This window comes from Enhydra lutris, unplaced genomic scaffold, assembly GCF_002288905.1.
Source record: "Enhydra lutris kenyoni isolate GAN:26980312 unplaced genomic scaffold, ASM228890v2 scaffoldscaffold9, whole genome shotgun sequence".
Taxonomy (NCBI): Eukaryota; Metazoa; Chordata; class Mammalia; order Carnivora; family Mustelidae; genus Enhydra; species Enhydra lutris.
This window is the reverse complement of record NW_019154093.1, coordinates 48,496,969-48,518,159: the sequence shown is the minus strand read 5'-3', so window position 1 is coordinate 48,518,159 and position 21,191 is coordinate 48,496,969. Positions and strand designations below refer to the sequence as shown.

At 33.7% G+C, this 21,191-nt stretch overlaps 1 protein-coding gene across 1 annotated transcript in view; it reads right to left on the bottom strand.

The window, feature by feature from the left end:
- The window catches only part of LOC111143256 (adhesion G protein-coupled receptor L2), a 295,647-nt gene that overhangs the window by 150,033 nt on the left and 124,423 nt on the right, over window positions 1-21,191 (bottom strand). Inside the window, exon 3 of the mRNA XM_022496875.1 lies at window positions 4,122-4,294. Within this exon, the coding sequence (XP_022352583.1) occupies window positions 4,122-4,194 (73 nt within the window). The 5' untranslated portion in view covers window positions 4,195-4,294. The remainder of the gene's footprint in view (window positions 1-4,121; window positions 4,295-21,191) is intronic.

Below are 21,191 nucleotides of genomic sequence, written 5' to 3'. Positions count from 1 at the left end.
TTTATTAACCTCTCAAAAATTTCAGTTTTTTTATGTGATGGATATAAAGTGAGTACTTACTATAAGCCAGGCATTGTTCTAGGCACTTGGACACACTGATGAAATAAAGAAACAAAAACAACTGTTGCCCTTGTGATGCTGACATAGTGTGTGTATGAATATATATTTTATACATTTTCTTATATGTGTATGTAAATAAAAGAAAGAATGAATACAGACAGGTCTGAATTATCGTAATCCTTCTTAAGTTTAACCTTGGATAAAAAGCTACTACTCCTGGGGCGCCTGGGTGGCTCAGTGGGTTAAAGACTCTGCCTTTGGCTCAGATCATGATCCCAGGGTCCTGGGATGGAGCCCCATATAGGGCTCTCTGCTCAGCAGGGAGCCTGCTTCCCCCTCTCTCTCTGCCTGCCTCTCTGCCTACTTGTGATCTCTCTCTCTGTCAAATAAATAAATAAATAAATAAAATCTTTAAAAAAAAAAAAAAGGCTACTACTCCTTCCAAATTATGGACCAGTCTGAAGGAAATATTTATATGACTAAAACAGTTTTTTTAATTCATACTTAACGCCTAAATCTACTTTTTTTCTGTCACTCAACTAGCAAAAAGACCCTACAGCCAAACATCATTTTTCAGTAAGATATCATTAATACAAAAGTTATTGTAAAATATGCTTAGAGAATTTAGAAGTACATTTAAATAAAACTGGTTAAGACAGTTTTAAGACTGATATTCTTAAAATTTCTGGATGTATGTAAAACTAATAGGTAAAGCTGTATCTTGCATAGCTGGCATTTATATGGACATAACATTCTTTTTTGAAATATGGATAAACAACAATGTAATTTGAACTAATTAAAATTTTGACTAATGAAATCTAATTAAATACTCACTGCATAAAGTAGTCAACCTGAAACCCATTTTAAAAACGACTTTGTTGAAGAACTGCTATTATTTGTAACTTGTCACTTGAGCAAGCCTTCACATGTCTGACTTATGCTTGCCAGGGCTCCATTATATAGCATAATTTAATTCTCTAGGACACAAAAATTCAATTTACTTTCTTACTTACTGATACATGATACCACAGTGGTTACTCTGCTTATAAAAAATTGGCCAAAAAAATCAAAGCACACCAGTTTCTCAACAAAACTGATTTTTGAAGGGCTTGAGATTAGTTCTGTAGGAATAAAATCAATTCAAAGAAAAACTTACAAAGTATTTTGAAAGTCTGATCTTTTATAATCATTTTTATTTGGAAATTCTAAACAATTTTCCAAAATACACAGGGGAAAAGAGACTAAGAATAAATAAAACATTGTTGTTATTTTGCAAAAACAAGTAAATTTAAGGGGTGAGACTTGATTGTTCAATACTAGATGACAAAGTTAGAGATAAAGGGAGAGAAGCTAATTCTAACAATTAAATATTTATGTAATTAGATTTTACTGTGGTTAGAAACTTGAAAAACTGTTTCGTAGTTTGTTCTTTACTGTGTACCCAAAACATGACATATTTATAATATTCACCTGAACATAAAACAGGTAAGTCCTTGCAAATGTGGAAATTTACCTCTCACAAATATAGATGTAAAATAACTCTAAAATTATGTTCGGCCTATTTTAAAATAATATACTAAAGTGAAACACTACTGCAAAGAGGAGGGAAAATAAAAGCTCTGAAAAAGGCAAGTCCATCACTAAATATAATACATGCTTGTTCTGTTTTATTTTGATCTTAATTAGCTACTATTACTTAAAATCCACATTTGATTTCCACGCAAAAGTCAGAAGACTGGCAAAACCAGGCTAAATTCTGGCATGGCAATCACAGGTCCTCTGGCAAGCATTTCCCTGCCTACAGCAGACCTTCACTGGCCTGCTGCCCTGAAGTTAACTTCGCCTGCGTGGCAGCAGTAAGTACCCGAGGCTTCTGCCCCTGCACAGGACCGTGAACTCCTCAAGAAGCAGAAACTGTGCTTTGTGCATTTCAGAATCCTAAGCACCGGGCTCAATTGAGTCACTCAGTAAATGAGAAAGGAAGAAACCACCTAGGAAACTTTATCGAAGTCCTAACTGTAAGAAGCCAGAAACTACTACAAAAAAGTGCTCATCTCTGTGAGATTTGAAAAGGTAACCATCATGCAAGGGCTCTGAAGAAACTTAATGGGCTGAATGGTTAAATTTATAACTCCTTTCCTGTGTTCTCACACCTAACTTTGATTGGTTTTCTCTATAGGTGTTCACAGAACATTATCTGCTTTCTGGCAATAAAGGACTATCATGTCATGTAAAACTTTACTAAGACAAAACCATGTGATGCTGGATCAGTATTCTAACAGTGTGCATTAACTGTGTCTACTCTCACAGCTAGCAGTGTGGATTCCTCCCAGGTTCTTTTTATCCGTAGGAGGGAGCTGCTTCAAAAGCAACACCCCCTGGCCTGATGCGCCAAAAATGAAATTTCTCTTAACAGCAGATATGAATCCTGACCTGACAGGTGACACTAGAAATAAAACTGCAGTATCTCATGAAAAAGTCTCTGTTTGCTAGCCCCCCCGCTGAGTTAAGCTACTGTGCCAGCAAAGTGGTCTCTATCTTGATTGGAAATTTTTTCATTATGTGGACTAATGAGCCATTGGTCCACACCTGGAATCTTTTTTAAATGTATAAAAACATTCAAACATAGCAGCAGGAATTCAGTTAGTTTCCATCCCCCCCAAAAAAGCAGATGCAAAATTATAGACTATACACAAGATTTTCTGAACAATCCAACCCAGAGATTCATATTCTTAAACTCTGTTTCTGCTTGTTTTTTATCATTATGGTACTATTCATTCAGACATGCTGCATTTTACTGTTAGATTTGATATATCTTTCAGTTCTGATGCGAAGAGCATTATCTTCTAAAAACAGAATATTAACCCATTTGTAACTTTCAGGCTTGACTTAAATCCAAGTGAACATTATTTACTTTCTAAATACAGAATTTATTTTAAAAATATTCCTAAATTTGTCATTTATTTGAATTATTAAGTAATGTCAATACTGAAATGAGGGGACTGGGAAGGTAAGAAGATTATGATGAAATATAATTTTGGGACAGCAATTCAAATAAAATTCCTTCAGCAAAATTAAAATGTTAACACTGAAGCTTATTACAAAGATATTGGAATAATAAGCTTCTCTTAGTTGAGAGCTACCTCTTACCTCCACCTATCATTTTGTTACTAGGTATAAATAGGATCACTTAAAAATACATATAAAATCAATTTTAAAATTCTAAAGTATTTTCTTCAAGAATATTTAATTGGGACAAATAAAATCCATGTGTTTCTCAGAGAGTTTGTATTCTTCACAGATTTTACAAGATTAATATAGTTTCACGCTGAATACATAACTACCACTATCAAGTAGCTATAAAATTAACATATCTTAGCTCCATATTAACTTCTGACCTGCCCTATAAAAAGCACCTGAAAGGGTGTTATTTTCACATGGAAATAATATATAAGACTAAAGAAATAACAGATACTAAAAAAATCATATAGTAATTGATAAATGATGGTTTCTATTATTTCACTAAGCCTCAAAAAGTATTTATTTCTTTAAAAGGCAGGTCCATCTTCAAAAAGATATAAATGACATTCAAAAGGAAGCACTACAAATAAAAAAAAAACCAATATTTTCCAGAAGATATGAAAAAACTTTATTTAGGAGTTTTAGAACTAAACTATGACTCCACTTAAGAAGCAAGCAAACTAAAGAAGTAAAAACACTGACATGAAATACTTTCGATTTTACTGGAATAAATTTAGTCGATAAGTGTAAAATATACACCAAAGCAAAATTTTCATTTACTTCTCTCGGGATATTAACAATAATATTTTACAAATTTATGTGAAACATAAATTCAGATTTCTAGCACTTTCTTCACTGCTATAGTTGTGTGTAATGAAAATAAATTCAACCACCAAAAAAAGAATTTGACAGTCGGGAAATCTTCTTAACAGCTACTTTTTAAAATAAAACTCATTCTAGCCCCTTCTGTATAGAGAATACTGCATAGTTTAAACCAAGTTCACCCAGATTTAAACAATAAAATTTAAATTGCATCTTACCTTCCGTATTCGGTAAGAAGCTGATTATAATGACAAACCACAGACTTCGCATTCTGCAACCAGAAGACACCATTATTGATCCCTTTAAATATTTTCTTTGTATTCCTTAATGAATCTAGTTATAAATGCCCAGCTTCATCGAACCCAGCAGTCTGCATCATTGATCCTCATATCTGAAAAACAAACAAATCCATCATTTACTCTTATGGTCCTGTTACGTCACAAAAGAAATGCGAAAATAATAACAAGTCTCTCTCTCCTTCCCTGCCTCAATCCATCTCCTAAGTATAAAATTTTATTTTAAAATGGTATGTATTTTGACTCTATATCCAATATGAGAACTGCTCCTACATACTGGATATCTGAGCCTTAAAAGAATATAAAGAAAACAATCAAAGCTCGAAAAACATTTATAGATAACCATGACATATAAATTCGTAGAACAGCTATATAAATCCCTAATGATATTTTTCTTTGAAAAGCTTAGGAAGTCATTCGAGAACAATACATCTCTCTATGCCACACATCAGTCTTTTTATCAAATTACTAGCTTTAGTATATGGTAAATACATATATGTAATATATATTATATATAGAATAAAAAAATTTATAAATATCTGTAATTTTTTTGTTTGCTTCTAGTGATGGTAACAGTAATATTATCTACTATTTTATCCTGTTATCTTGCAGGACAGATTAGAGATAAATTAAGCAGTTTATTTTTCTATACGAGGATGTACTATTTTTGACACATGGGTGTACGTAATTTATAAAATAATGACATTCTAAAAACATCACATTTCTAAACACCATATATCAAATTGCTATTATTACTGTTATTCATAGACGGAGAAGTTTAATAAAGGGTCTCTTAACTATTTCATTTTAAAGTTTCAGATTTTCATATATTGGGGTTTTTTTATAGCAAAGTATAACTTAGTAAGATTAAACCTGTATCCTTGAGCAGGTTGGTCCATCCACTAGACCCAAATAAAACCCCAAGACTATGATGATTGTTTCTCCAAGGTTGTAACACTATTTTTCTAAAAACTGGGAGAAGAGTAAAGAATATAAAACCTGGAGCCAAGTGTAATTCTGACTAGCCCTTAAGAATCCAGTTCTTCAACTGGAGAGGCTACAAAAACTTCAGAAGCATGACTTAGTCAGAATTCTCAGTTCCTAGGACATAAGACCAGGTTATTTGCTGGGTTCTACTGAAGTGTTTCACTTCTTCCTAGGTTAACATGAGGAATCAGAGTAAATACTAGCCTTACAATACAGATAAATGCAGACAATTCTCAAATACATCCAGCCTCCTGGTCTAGCCTTGAGGGTAGAAAATTAACAAAATTTTCCTTTAAAGGGATGTCTTAATGGTTTCTTCATACCAACTTCTGAAATTTTCTTCTAAATAATACTCTTATCAAGTTCTCTCAATCTACCCTTAATCTGCTGCAGATAAAGAGTTTCTTAAAGTGGGGGAGTGAGGGGAATAGCCCCCATTCTGAAGCTGTATCTATAAAAAAGGAGCTCATATAATTTAGATCTTGTCACAAAAGCATAAAAACTTTTAGAAAAAAGTTCCTAGATAACCCTGTAGTTCTTTCACATTATCTGAGCTATTCTGCATTTGCTACATGCTTCATGTATCATATGTGAGTCTATTAGTAGTTTACTATATCCTATTATCAGTTCACCATATTCTATTATCAGTTGACTATGATGTAACTTCAATGGAAAAACAGTGAGATTCTAAATGGTTTGGAACACTTATTACCCTACAAAGTCGCAATCTTGCTTCACCAACAACCACACCAAAAAGAATGTAAAAAATTAATATGAAGCTATTATCCAGTGTTTAAATATAAAGATCCATAAAAATCACAGATGAAACTAGCAAGATATTTCCATAATACGCAGTTTGTTTTATCATGCCTATAGTTTCAGGGATGAAACTGCTTCCCTATACATCCCTCCATGACCCAGAACAGCCCAATTTTTAGCTGTCTCTGAAACTACTGAAGACATCTAGGTATCATGATGAAGGGAGCCAGAAATGTTATTACCCAGTTCTGAGAACATTTCAGATGATTCTGTGCCCAGAGAAATAAGACAAGAAGAGCGAACTTCCTCTCCTGAATACCAAAAATATTTAAAAAGTGACATATCAAAAATTAATCTGATGAGGAAACATGGCACAAAAACCTTGTAGAATCGGCAATCTCTATTCTTTTTCCACACTGAACTCCCAAAGACCATTCGAAAGACAAAACCCAAACGAACCTGCAGTTTATGAGCACCGTGGTCAAGTACTTGCCTTAAAACTGCAAGCTATTTTATACAAAGCATAAAGAGAAGTCCAATAATTTCATGACCTGTCAGACTGAAAAGGCTAATCAAGAAACAACTTTTTAAAAAAAAGATTTTACTTATTCATTTGACGGAGAGAGACGCAGCCAGAGAGAGAGCACAGCACAAGCAGGAGGAATGGGGGAGGCAGAAGCAGGCTTCTCACCGAGATCCCAGCACCTCTGGGATCATGACCTGAGCAGAAGACAGACACTTAATGACTGAGCCACCCAAGTGCCCCAAGAAACAACTTCTTATATCCTCCATATTGTTCAAGGATCTGACCAAGCAATCAGAATAATTTTAATGTTCTGGATGACGCACATTAATTAGTACACATGAAATTAAATCAGCCTCTGGACTGCTCCTGATTTGAGCTAGTCCAAGTTCTGCTTGTGAGGAGTATTTTCATTTCAATGACATGAATACAAGCTGCCTGCCCACATGCACACAACTCTTGAACACGTTTCTACATTCTTAAAGCAATCCAAGTTTAGTCTGCCTTCGGTCATCTGTTATTTGAAAGAGTCCTTGTTTGTGGGGAGAAAGGGAAGGAAGAAATCAGAGACTGATGACTGCTTTGTAGGAAACAGCTGCCAAGATAGGAAAACCTCTGTTAGTGAAGGGAAAATGAGGAGGAAACCGCACAACCAAGACCTCTTTTGTGGTCGTTGGCCAAGGCAGATATTTCATGAGCTGACTCTAACTATACTAAAAATTTAAGTGTATTCTTAAGGATCTTAATGTGAAACACAATTTTAAGGTTTGAGAATGTGAAACACAATTTTAAAATTACACTGTAGTCAATTATGACACTTAGTATAGATGATTATTTCTGACAAATAGAAACAAGTTCTGGAATGTAATAAAATCATGGTTTTCTTTATGCAAATAAAGCTTACATCCATCTGTGCAATAAGTAAATGGAATATCAAATTTATTTTTCTCACCCTACAATCTATATCCAATCATCTTTAGATCAAACAGAACTATTTATGAAAATTCAAGCTTTAAATGCAATTTTGAAAACTAAAGTCCAAAGATTTTATTGCTGTGATCCAAATGAAGAACAACCTTCCATTAAAAAAAGTCAATGAAAATTGAAATACTTAACAAACCACAATCAGTTAAAGATAGAATGAATAAATAATCAAACATGGTGAAACTAATCTTAGGAAAACATTGCTCCTAACCGAAGTGGAGCCAAAGGACACTTCCAGGCATAAATGTAGCTAGCTAACAGACTCCTCCAAACGTTTTACCTGCAAAATGAAGCTTGGCAAAATCTTCTCATAATGCAAAACAAAAACAAGGAAGAGATCAGAAAAGAAGCTATTAAATTTCCTTTCAATGAACAGAAAAGATTAAGTAACTCTCCATACTAATAACCAGTTTGTCCTTAAATTTTAGAAAACCTCTTTCCAAAAACTTTGGTGAGGAAAGAACTGTGACTATAAAGGCACAGGAGACAGATCAAACTCCTCTTAATGCTAAGTAAAGTTTCATTTCTTAAAAAAATCAGAAACACTTCTACTTAAACTATAAATGACCATGGTTTTTAAAATCCCAACCCACTTCTAATGTACAACTTTGTTTTTATCCTTCAAATAAGAAGATAAAATTCATACAATTTTTTTTAAAGATTTTATTTATTTATTTGACAGAGAGAGATCACAAGTAGGCAGAGAGGCAGGCAGAGAGAGAGGTCGAAGCAGGCTCCCCGCCGAGCAGAGAGCCCATATGGGGCTCGATCCCAACACCCTGAGATCATGACCTGGGCCGAAGGCAGAGGCTTTAACCCACTGAGCCACCCAAGCTAAAACAAGGATAAAAACAATTTTATCCTAGTCTTAGTTCTACCAAACCTCAGTCAAGATTTTTTTTTTTTTTTAGATCTACACATCTTACAAACACTGTCATGTAGAAAGTCAATTAATGCATCCTTTTTTTTTTTTTAAGATTTTTATTTATTTATTTGACAGAGATCACAAGTAGGCAGAGAGGTAGGCAGAAAGAGAAAGAGAGAGAGAGAGGGAAGCAGGCTCCCTGCTGAGCAGAGAGCCCGATGTGGGACTCGATCCCAGGACCCTGAGATCATGACCTGAGCCGAAGGCAGCAGCTTAACCCACTGAGCCACCCAGGCACCCCAATTAATGCATCCTTACGACTAAATCTTCCAAAACTGAAAAATGACTTCCAGGAATACACCTCAGCACTGCTTATACTCCTCGATGTTTTATACACTACTTACAATGTACAGTCGGGTGTAGTCCTTCAAACAGTAACCTGCTTATATTTATCAGCTGCATAAAACATCCCATGCTTTAAACTGTCAGTAAAATTAGGAAAGTATTACTAACCAGTTTTAGCATTCAGGTGTTTATGTTGTATTACCAGGAAATCACATTTAACCTCATATGCAACGTGCCTGTTCAGCAAAAATAGAAAAAACAAAACAAAAAAACTTGTTTGTTTTTAAGTATCAATGGAAGAGGCAGACTAGACCATGCTTCAAATTAATAAAAGGAAAAGATAATTTAAGGTTTTCTAACACAGCTTAACTAAGGCTGATATTCTATTACGAGAAAAGCCAACATAAAGATTCATATCCAAAGCTTTGTCTTTGATTTCTACTTACAGACAGTGAGGTACTAAGACCACTGGATGATAAACCCAAAAACAACTAAAAGCATGAGAACAGGGAAAGAAAAGCACCATCTAAGTGTGAGACCTATCAAAGTCACCCATCCTTGTTATTATACACTAATGCTGTGTAAAAGGAAACATCAATGCTTATTCTATGCCCTAAATGTATGTCAGCACTAAATGAAAGCCAAAGAAGCTATATACAAAATCAGTCTTTCTAATCTTATTTGCACTATAAAATTATAATTATGAAATGGAACTTACCAGCAAAAGAGAGCTGCTATTCTATATTTTGCCCATACAAACAACAAAAATGGATAATACTAACCCCATTATGCCCCCAAGCAAAGTCTTAGAAAATGAAAAATAAATTAGTTTAATTTCAATCTAAATCTCATTCGGGGTGTTCACTTTCCAGAAATATCTTATGTGTGGGCTTGACAGGCCAGAACTCCCCCTTCTTGTTAACATCGTAGAAAACACTGACACTCTTGGGAGTTTTCTTTCAGTAAGTTGTCTAAGTAAAACCATTGCTATTGGTAATCAGTGAGCTTATTTTAGCTCCAGACATTCAATGTTCTTTTGTGTTTCAGTTTATTTTCTTTCCTTTCACAAAGATAGTATGAGGCTGGGAATGTTGATAGAGATTTTAAAACCACATGGCAAACCACAAGTTGCCACCCTCTTTCTCCATTTCATTTCTGTGGACACTGGTATCAAGTCCAGAGTACTTTAATTAAACTATTTATGCCTAAGTCCCCTTAACATTCATTACTGGTCTTACCCTTTACTGAAACTTCCGCACTGTGAGGGAATAAATTCTTCTAGGTCTTAGAGCAGAGAGGGGAAGAGCTCAAGAATGCTCCCAGAAAATTACATCAGCAATCCGCTATAACATCTACCAGCCATGCTGAGCATGCAAGAGAGCCTTGTAGCTGTGGACACTGGAGGCACAGTGCAGGGCAGTCTGCCATTCTCTTCATTAAAATCCTTCCAGTTGAAATAATAAAAACAAATTGCTGTCATTTTCAAATCAATGCAGGGGACATTTTATGACTGAACATAAACTTGCAAATTAAGTCTCAAAAGAAAAACAAACAAACAAAAAAAAAAGAAGTTACATGCCCAGTTCAAAATATCACCTATATCATAAAAAGTTGATGGCTTCCTCAACTTTTCTACCAAAAAAAAAAAAATCCTTAAATCTGTTTGTTGAAGATATTTTGTATTTATTGTTAAATTATAATCCACTTACACAAGAAGTTAGTTTTTTCCCCATTTGGGGGAAAGGGAAAGGTATTTTTATCTTTATTCTTTTTTAATTTTATTTATTTATTTGACAGAAAGAGAGCACAAACAGGGGGAGAAGCAGACTCCCAGCTGAGCAGGAAGCCCCAAGCAGGGCTCAGTCCCAGGACCATGACCCCAGCCACAGGCAGACACCCAACCACCGAGCCACCCAGGCACCCTGGGAAAGGTATTTTTAAATGGCAGTCCTCTCCAACTTTAAGACATTCTATTTCCTCATAACTTTCTAACAGTCCAGAATTCTTATGCAATTTTTTTAGTTAAATACAAATTATGGGTACTACAGCCTAAGATTATTTCCTGGATGCCTACTATGGGCAAAACACTATATTATACATCACATATTCATGAAGAATCTGTATTCTTCATGAGATCAATATTATAAAGATCAGAAATCTGAGCCTCAAAGAGGAAAAGTTTAACTCGATTAAAGTTATTCAACTAGCAAGTAGCAGAGCTTGAATTCTAACTAAGGCTAATTAGAAATCCATTCTTTCTGCTAGTCACTACATTATTCATTCAACAAATATTTACTGAGCACCTATTATGTGGTGGGTACTAAGGAACAAAAGAGATAAAACTCCTTACTCTTGGGAGATTACATTGCAGCTCAAAAATAAACCTTCCCAAAAAAGGCTGTAAGTGCCTGGTACACAATTAGGTCTAAATAGTTTATTCACAAGACTTCATGAAATCTTCACAACTTGAAGAAATAGATATTTTGCCGTAAATTAATCACATAATCTGTTCAAGGATGGTAAGTAAATACCAGTGCTGGGATATAAACCCATGTTCTAAAACCATTATTGCCACTAATTAAGTAGTTCAGATAAACTTACTTTATGTTTTATCATCTTTCCCTTTAGAATAAAAAATGGAAGTAAAACAAAGGCATTTTGGAATTGGGAAAATGACAAAATACCAAAAGAATAATGAGCTGATTTTCAAAATGTTTACATTTGTAAAACTAACATCCCTTAGGTAATGATAGCTAATTGTTAACTTAATTTTTATTATTTCTAGTCAAGCTATCTTAATTTCATTCATTCATAGTGCTATTTAAATTAACAAACTATTCCTAACTAATAAGTCTTATCAGCCAAAATACCTGTGAAGTTGCTTACAAGTCAAACAATAAACTTAAGTATTTCCAACAATTATAATAAATAATAAATCCTAACAGTCCTGGAAAGAATGTTTTCACATTAACATCTATAATATTATGGACTAATCATTCATTGTTCAGGCAAACAAAAAAGAAAAAATCTAATGTTGCTCATGAGATTCAATCTTATGTTTGGCTCACTGCACTGGATCCTTTGTTCATAAATCATTGTTACTAGTCATTCCCTAAATCAATATTCAGATTCCCTCTTGGTCTATATATATAACCACTAAGTGAAATAATAATGACCCAGGATCTGTTGTATATTAGATCATCAATATCACCATCAGAGGTTTCTTAGAGATAATTAGGTAATCTGAGTAAAGTATGTCAAATGATCTTAAAAATAAATATGAAAAATTATTATGAATACAGAGTAAGAAGCTGAAGAAAATTTTGTGAAGTACAGCACGTTGCCTTATGTAATCAATAAATGATACAACTCATTTGCAAGCTATGTCAATATATAGTGTTATATAAACTTATAATTTTCACTTCTAAAATAAAGTAGATTATATTAACAATATAATCACATGTTCATCAGTTTAGGTCAATGAGTATCTAGTGATTACATTCTAGATATTTCTGCTATCGAGTACTGGAAGGAATGTTACTTATTTGTTAATTATTTTTACCTTATATATTATTAGTTGGCCCTGTGTTAGGTTCAAAAGGAATTATAATACAGAGTAAGATATGGTTGCCACCTTCAAAAAGTTTATAATCTTCTAAGGAGAATTCGAAATTGAAGAAAATACCTAAGACCCAAACTATGCATTAGTTAATAATTGTTATAATTCCCCCAAACTCTATGGATAAATGTATTTCATACCAAAATAGTGAGAGAGAAGAGAAATAAAAGGAGTTTCTGGACCTGTGTTTCTCCCGAGATGTGCACCTAGATCAACCAACATCATCTAGATAGCAAGAGTCCAAAATGAGATCAGGAGCAAACTCTGGAATCCAGACTTAACCTACCCCTGTGAAAGTTGATACAATTCACAAACAGGTAGTCCCGAAGTCCACCAACTATATAGGAGTGTAGGAATAGACAATAAATCTACTATCTCATTATTTTCCCAATTATTCCAATTATACATTTATGGTCCTGATTCCACTTTAAGTAATCTTAGAGAAGAATTTTAGGGGTTATTGCAATCTGTTTCACTAAGGGCTTGTCCCATCTCTCAAAATATGTCTCAGCAATTATTCTAATAATTCACATTCTAAAAATATCTAAAGGAGTTGCTATGAAAAACATTTTTTGAAACCTACTTATACATGATCACATTGGCAGCCATAATAATAATAATCTAAGTTACTCAGCTCACATATTTCACACTCTGATTTCACTGGAAAACTACACATGATCAAAAAGCAAGATGACATCTGGGACTTCTTCCAGAAAAAGCAAATTTTTTGCCTTAGCCAGGGTTGCTTTCCATCAAACCCTATGTTCCATACCATTTAATCTGTGTGTACAAGTAAAACTCAAAAGACAATAGCATTTTACTGAGTTGTAAAAAAATATATATCAATTATTTCTGAAAATTAATTAATACTATTCAAGTTGTAGCCTAAGTGTAAGAACAGAACAGACTCTTACTTTATTGTTAAACACATTCTGTATAGTTGGTATGGCTGACTCCTCTAAAAAACATTAGGACTTAGATGGGAAGGTAAGAAAAATAATCATGGACCAACTATCAAGAAGTAGTAATGGACTGAGTTATTCTTTTTTTTTTTTTTAAGATTTTATTTATTTATTTGACAGAGAGACAGAGATCACAAGGAGGCAGAGCAGCCGTCAGAGAGAGAGAGAGAAGGGGAAGCAGGCTTCCTAGTGAGCAGGGAGCCCGATGCGGGGCTCGATCCCAGGACCCTGAGATCATGACCTGAGCAGAAGACAGAGGCTTTAACCCACTAAGCCACCCAGGCGCCCCTGGACTGGGTTATTCTAAATAGTTGTTAAACACACACACACACACACACACACACAAAATAAAAACTCTAGTTCATTAAAAAGTTGAAATCAGGTTGTATGTGCTAGTGCTTCTTAACTACTCAATCATGGAGTGGGGGGAGGTATGTGGTTTTTAGAAAAGGGATTTGTAACTTTAAAATATAATTTTATAGCCTCTATTAAAATTTTAAATATTAAAGTGGTAATAAAAGAATGATGTTTAATAGAAAATATAGGTTATAAACAGCTGAGAAAAACTGACTAGAAGCTTGAATTAACTTGCCAAGCCTTTTTTTTTTTTTTAAAGATTTTATTTATTTATTTGAGAAAGCACAAGTTGGGGGAGGTAGTAATCAGGAAGCAGAGGGAGAAGCAGACTCCCCACTGAGCAGAAAGCCCAATGCACAGGACTCCATCCCAGGACCCTGAGATCATGACCTGAGACAAAGGTAGATGGCTTAACTGATTGAGCCACCCAGGTGCCCCAAGACTCTCTTAGTTAATAAATAACTAATGTATTTTGTAATATTTCAACAAATTTTTTTAAAATTTCCAATTCAGAAAACTTTGAGGAAAATATATTGTTATTAGGCTATATATAAAGAAAAGCAAAAAGTGTACTTAATAACTACCACTGATAACTAGTGAGTCTTCAAAGCTCATAAGCTAAAACTTATCATTAGTATCCCATTATGTTTGTAAAGATTAGAAGCAAGGGATTGTGTAGACTGATATGACAGAGCAGGTATCAGGAAACATTTTTTACAAATGACCAAATGGTAAATATTATAGGCTTTAAGGACTCTATAGTCTCTGCCATTATAGCATGAAACCTGCCATAGACAATGCGTAATAATGAATGAGCATGGCTGTGGGCCAATAAACTACCACAAAAAACAGTCACCCAGCAACAGTTTGCCAACCCCAGCTGTAGATGAACTGGCAGGAAGAAGATAACTAAATGCAGTTCAGTCAAGTAATGAACTGACCAGTAACTATCAATGTCTGCCAACATAAACCAATTTTAGTCTGTTATTTCAAGAAATTAATTTAAATGTTAATGTAAAGGTAAATTAAGCATGCTGGAATGAGAAAAATAAAACAAAGCAATGTTATACTGACCAAAACAAATGAGTGCTTCACTGTGTGTGTATAACAAAGCCACTATGTACAGCTTACAGTGTCTGGGAAGAAACTCCAGAAAAGAAAATAAAGGACATTACCACAGTAACGTATCTTGCTACTTTGTTTGGCAGAAGAGAATGTAAAACCAATCAAAACAGTAAGTAATGGAAGGCTGAAAAGTAATGAGGTTTGGACAAGACCCCTGAGGTATTCTACCATTAGCATGAAGGTTTCAAATAGCTGTTGGTAAAAGTGGCTTCAGACTCCTGAAATTTCTGTCACCTTTGCTACTCACCCATATGAAATACTGGATATACCCCAGTTCCACATTGTATTCAACAGGAAAATGCTAAATTCTAATTTGCTGAATTTCTGCTAGAATGCTAAAAATTCTACAAGGCCAGAATCACCAATCTTAATTCCAAAAAATTATTAAGTCACAATAAATATACACACTTCTTTTGGAACATAAGTATTTTTACTGTTTTCCAATTCCCTGTATCTAGATTCTCCCCAGTAAAAATACTTTTAAGTGTTACTAATACAGTAAATATTTTTATTTTCTGCAATCTAATATTTCTTAAAATTGAATAGCCATCCTATGACATATCATAAGAGTAAGAATAACATTTCTAAGCTACAATTAATAGGTATCATTAAAATACATGAAGGCTAAACTTTTCTGCCAATATTATATATAAGACAAAAGAGTGGAAAAGGTTACAAATTTTTAATAAGAGCATTATATTATGGTAGTAATAATCTAGGTGTTTTACTGAAAGTGAAGTGGATTACTGTAAATGAAATTTTAAAATGTCCTTTCCATTTTACAGATAACACAAAATGACTTTTTTTCATGTCTCTAGCGATAAGGATAAATTTGCCACACATTTAAATGGTGCCTTCACCCTTCCTACTCTGGCTCATGAATTAATAATTCAGTGACATTAATACAAGAAGATAAATGATAAAAAGGTTAAGGCGCATGGGCCAACCATACACACATACTTCTTTTAGCATAGTTAATACTTCTCTGCCAATTATAGCTAAAACTTTTTAACAGTTTTCAATAGCATTTTTACAATCTAAGTAGCAGCTTATGCACACACAATTTCACACAATTCAGGCTTAATAAATCTCCTGCTGGTACCAAACAATCATTCTAGGGGATTAAAGTGCAACATCTGTTAACATTAATAATGTTTTATATAGTCATATGTATTAAAGAAGCCTCTACTCCATTATTAGTCTCCTAAAAAACCTTCTAGACCAATATACTGATTTAGCATGAATTATACATATATCCCTCAATTGGTGACTTATAACAACAAAGAAATGCATTAGTATGAAATGGTAAAAGAAAAAATTACATTCTCTGTGAAGTAACGGAGTTTTTTTGAACCAAACTTAACTAAATGTATTTGAGTGTGCATGTGTAGATATATACACACAAATGAAATTAGCTCAGTCTCTAATAGTTTTTAAAACCAAAAATCCTCGGTAACATTACTCATCGTAAATTTCAGTAAGCCAATGTTCTGTAAATATAAAAGGTACTTCAATGTAAGGTGGCACACATTCACTCACAGCTGACTCTCTCTGAAATGTCTTAATCCCCTCTCACTGATTTCATTCCCAGGGCCCTAACACCTTCTCTCTAAACTTGTGTAAAAACCTCATAGGTGATTCTTCACCCTCCATCCAACTTGCTAATCTCCACTGGAGTAATCTTCCTAATTTCACTCAACAACATAAAAATGTGTAAAACTGGAACCAATCCCAGAGATCACCTCATACATACGACAAAGAAAAGACTTGGGGTTTTGAGTTGACAAAGGCAGATCGCAGAACTGCTGTTTTTTAAATTTCCCGTTAAGTTACATATATTGTCTTGCTGTAATTCAATTATCACAACAAATCTATTATCTCTATTTTAATAACAGGGAAATTACAACTGGGGGCTGAAGGAGTAGTAAATGGAAAGTTTAATAAAAAGTGGCAAAAAGCAGAACTAGGAATAGAATCCAAATAGATCTAATTTCAAAAATATTTAAACGCTCTGCTTCTGTCAAATTTATTTGCTCAGTAATTCTGAATATGCCCTTGGAACTGATTTTTACCAAGATACCCATATACAAGGCATCACCCTCCTTTCCACCTAAGGAAATTTATACGGATTTCTTAAGTTTAAAAACCACCTAAACCATAAAGCCAACCTGACCGCCTCAAGGTGGAAAAATCTTTCCTTCCACAAATTCCTATAGTCATCATCTGTATCATTTGTATGGTAGGTGATCTTGGGTTATCTTAGGGCTCCCTTTCAATTAAGCTTTTAAACTATTTTTTAAAAACCTCTTTTGTCCAAATTTCTCATATTTATCTTTCTTCAATATAAAGTCTCTTCAAACATACATACTTTGTTCAAAACACTGAGGCTGATACTACAAGCAATACAAGGATGCAGAAGATAAGGAAATGAAACAAAGACACAAATAACTACAAATTATTTCAATGTAACTAAGAAGAGTAAGTGGTCCTCGCTTTAATCGAATCTGATATGTAGCATAATATCCTGGTGATTAACAGTGAATATACAGTAAATGAAACAGGCTTCTGGAAATCACTATTTTTTAATGGATTTCCTTTTTTAGCTAACATCTAAGCTTGAGAATGACCATCATTCACTCATTTCCTGTTCTTCCTCTTTAAAAATTAGGGAGATTCAGTTTTTGGACCAAAGGAGGCTTGCCCTCACCTCTGTACCTTTCTTGGCATACTTATGGTGCTCCTTCTGCCCGAAATCCCCTCTGCCACTTGTTCCCTGGCCAATGACTATTCTTTTTCCAATACTCAGTGTAGGCCATGACTAAACTAACTCCCTCCTTCCCCTAAACCTCAGCACACACAACAAAAGAGCACTACCATTTGTGTCCATAGCACAACCTGCTATATCACAAAATATCATCTCAAATTATTGTAAGCTAACTGAAAACAGAACCCATGGCTTTCACATCTATAATCTCAGTGCTAGGCAGCCTTGCCTAATGCTTGGCAAACAGCACATAACAAATGCTCTTGACAGAAAGAAAGGAAAATAGGGAAGAAAGGAGAAAGCTGTGAATGAATAAACTGAACTACAGATGCAAAGTAAAGACCATGAATGGTGGAAAGAATAAAGAAAAGTGAATGGAATCCAGAAACTAATGTGTGAAAGAAACATAATATTTTAAAAGTAGAAAAAAATGTAAAATCTCCTAGAGTAGGGTTTTTCAAGGATTTTTCTTCCTATACAAAACAACTTTTAATTAAATGTTTAATTAAATATTGAGAATGCTTATTTAAAAGACAAAATAAAAAATGAATGTTATTCAGAAAGCTTAATTTGCCATTGCTTGGCATAAAATACTTTAACATTTTAATCCCTTATAGAAGCCAAATAAACTGAGCCTCCTAATTATAAAAGCAAAACAGGAAGGTCACAATTAATGGGGAAACTAAACCTATACATCAGCTCTAACCAAAACCGAACTACAGAAAAATAATCTCGTGATGGAAGTTTTCCTTTAAAATACTTGAAAATCTGAGGTGCCTATGTTAAGCATCTAACTCTTGGTTTCAACTCAGGGTCCTGGGATCAAGCCCTGCGTCTGGCTCCGTGCTCAGCAGACAGTCTGTTTGAGACTCTCTCCTTTTCCCTCTGCCCTTCCCCGCAACTCCCTGTTCTCTTTCTCGCTTTCTAAAATAAAAAAATCTTTAAGTAAAATAAAATACTTGAAAATTTAATAGAATCTATGAAAACAATTTGTAATTTTAAATATTTTAAGTAATTTAAAACTTCAAGTATTATGAAATATGAAGCTCTATGAAATTATGTTAGAAATGCCTGATAAATAAGCTTTTAAATAAAAATTTAAATAATTAAAAAATATATTTAAATAAAAAAAGACTGGGTATACTAAAAAAATAGACACTGATTTTCAAAGTACACCAAAAAATACAAGAAATTTTTTTCTTGCAAAGCTTTTTGACAAGGTAGGCTTCACATCTACACATTGGCCCAGCAGTATTTGGAATTTGGAGAAATGCTATTTCCGTATCAGTAATTTTTTTTTAATTGTAAAAATTCCCTTAAAAGTGAAAGTTTTTAAATAGAGAAAGCAACACATGGATACAACACACTTTTATCACCATTCAGAACAAAGAATGGAAAAATTAAAATCCACACCTCTTTTCTCTCCCAAAATTATGAGACTGAGCACTCCTATTCAATGCCAATTTGAGGGCTTATACCTCACCTCTAAATGAAAAGACAATACATTTCACAATGGGAATTACACTTCAGCCTTACTTTGCAATTAAGTTACCTGATATTGCCTATAAAGCATGCGGCATTGTAGGTTATTTCTTTTTGGTATTATGTTTTGCTGAGGTTGTTGAAAAACCACAGCGATTTCCAAATCCTAACTTTCTACATTTCCTCAAACCAAAATTTGCAATTTAATCAACTTTAATATATGAATCAAGCACTGATAATAAATCTAAGCAGCTTGTTTGCAGAAAGATATCTGAATATTAAATATGAAATTTAACAGGTTTTAATAATTAGACTCTGTAAGTTGTATAATATATGTATGTCTGTCCTAATTTGGGAAGATGCACTTCTCACATAACACTCATCAAACTGAATATAAGAAATTGCTCTGGCATTTCACTAAATTAAAATCTTGAAACCCTACAGCTACAATGTGCAAATTTAGAATTTATTAATACTTTAAATCAAATCATAGTTATTATTCAGTTTCATATAATGCAATTTACGTAATTCTTCTGTAAGTGCAAGAACACAATGAGATTTTAATCAGAATCTAGTGTTAGTCACTGAAACACATTTTGGAAGGTAACAACCACCACGACCACCCTCCAGAAAACTATCATTTAACAGTTAAAATATAAAAATTATCCACCTGTGATACCCACGGAGTAAAGGAATTGTGGAAGAATGGCTCCTTACATACCAGAAAATGTTTCTAAACCTTGGATTTAGGCTACCCTTACTAGAAACTTACAGGAGATATTAAATGCTATTTTTTCATGGTTTGCTAAATGCCTAGATGGTTAAAACACGGATTTGTTAAAATATTTTGTCACAATTTTTCTTGATATATTTTATTTCATTACCATTAAAATATCTTTTTAAACATTTCTATTATTCTTATGGTTTCCTTTACCAATTAAAAAACTAAAATTCACACTAGAATATCAATACCCACGTTTAGTTAATCTCCCTTTATTTCCTGTTGATTACCTTATGAAAATCTATCTTCAGCATAACTGGTCAACCAGGAGAAAAAAGAAGTCAGCCTTCATACCATGGCACAGTTCTGACAAGCAGCCTCTACTGACTTCCTTTTAAAACTGTTAATACATGGGAGGATCCTAATCTTTGCGATGATTTGGGGGCAGGGATTTTGAAACTATGATTGTAGGTCAGGGGGAAGAACTACAAAAAAAGAGTCCTACTTGCATATTTTCCATATGGTAAATTCAATCAGATATCAGATTATAATAAAATGAGGAAAATTATCCATCTTTCTTTCTTTAATCACACAGTAAAAGTGGAAGCAGATGTTTTTAGGTGGGTGGGTAGGCATCAACATTTGTTTTCAGTCTCAGAACATCAATTTTGATAAAGGCAAATCAGGTCAATCACTGATTTATCACCTAAAGAAGACACCGACAAAAACAGAAAACTCTGAGCAGAACTTAAAAAAGGAGGAAGAGAGACTCTCCCAACAAAAATGAGGAAAAAATAAAACAAATCTAAAGAGTGAAAATGGATCCCAAACAACAGGAGCCACTTAAATATGTGAACCAAATTTAATCCACATCAATAATGATAATAGTAAGTATTTACTGTGAGCTTTCCATGTATGAAGCTCTATTAAACTCTGATAAGTGTATCACACATTTTTTTTCTCTATTATATGTAAGTAAGAATATGTTCAGATTACCACTGAAAAATCAGTACTAACTCTTGTATTACTACCATTATCATTCTTATATCTATGACAGGAATCTGAAACTGGTTAGGTTCTAGCCCAGTTTACTATGATCTTTATTATCATAAATGACAACTATTTATCCAAAAACATATTGAGAGCCTACTCTGAATTAATAACTGATGATAGGTGCTGATAGGTGCTTGTGGTTGTTGTTCAGCCTTGTCACCCATAATTAACCGGCTATAAAACCTAAAAGTTATTACTGGGTCTAAAGAATTGAAAAGCTATTGAGGAAATAATTGCATTATTCTTAATAATGAATAAGATGTAGCTAGGAAATTTTCTAGGTGCCAACAGAATAAATAAGTAAGTTCATGCTAACAAAAAGAGAAAGCCACAATAAATTGTAATGAATTACCAAAAAAGATCTTTGAGGGCATAGAAATTCCTAAAGCTTTCCAAGAAGAGACAAGACTTGTATCTAAGGAAACCTAAGAATATCAAATTAGTTT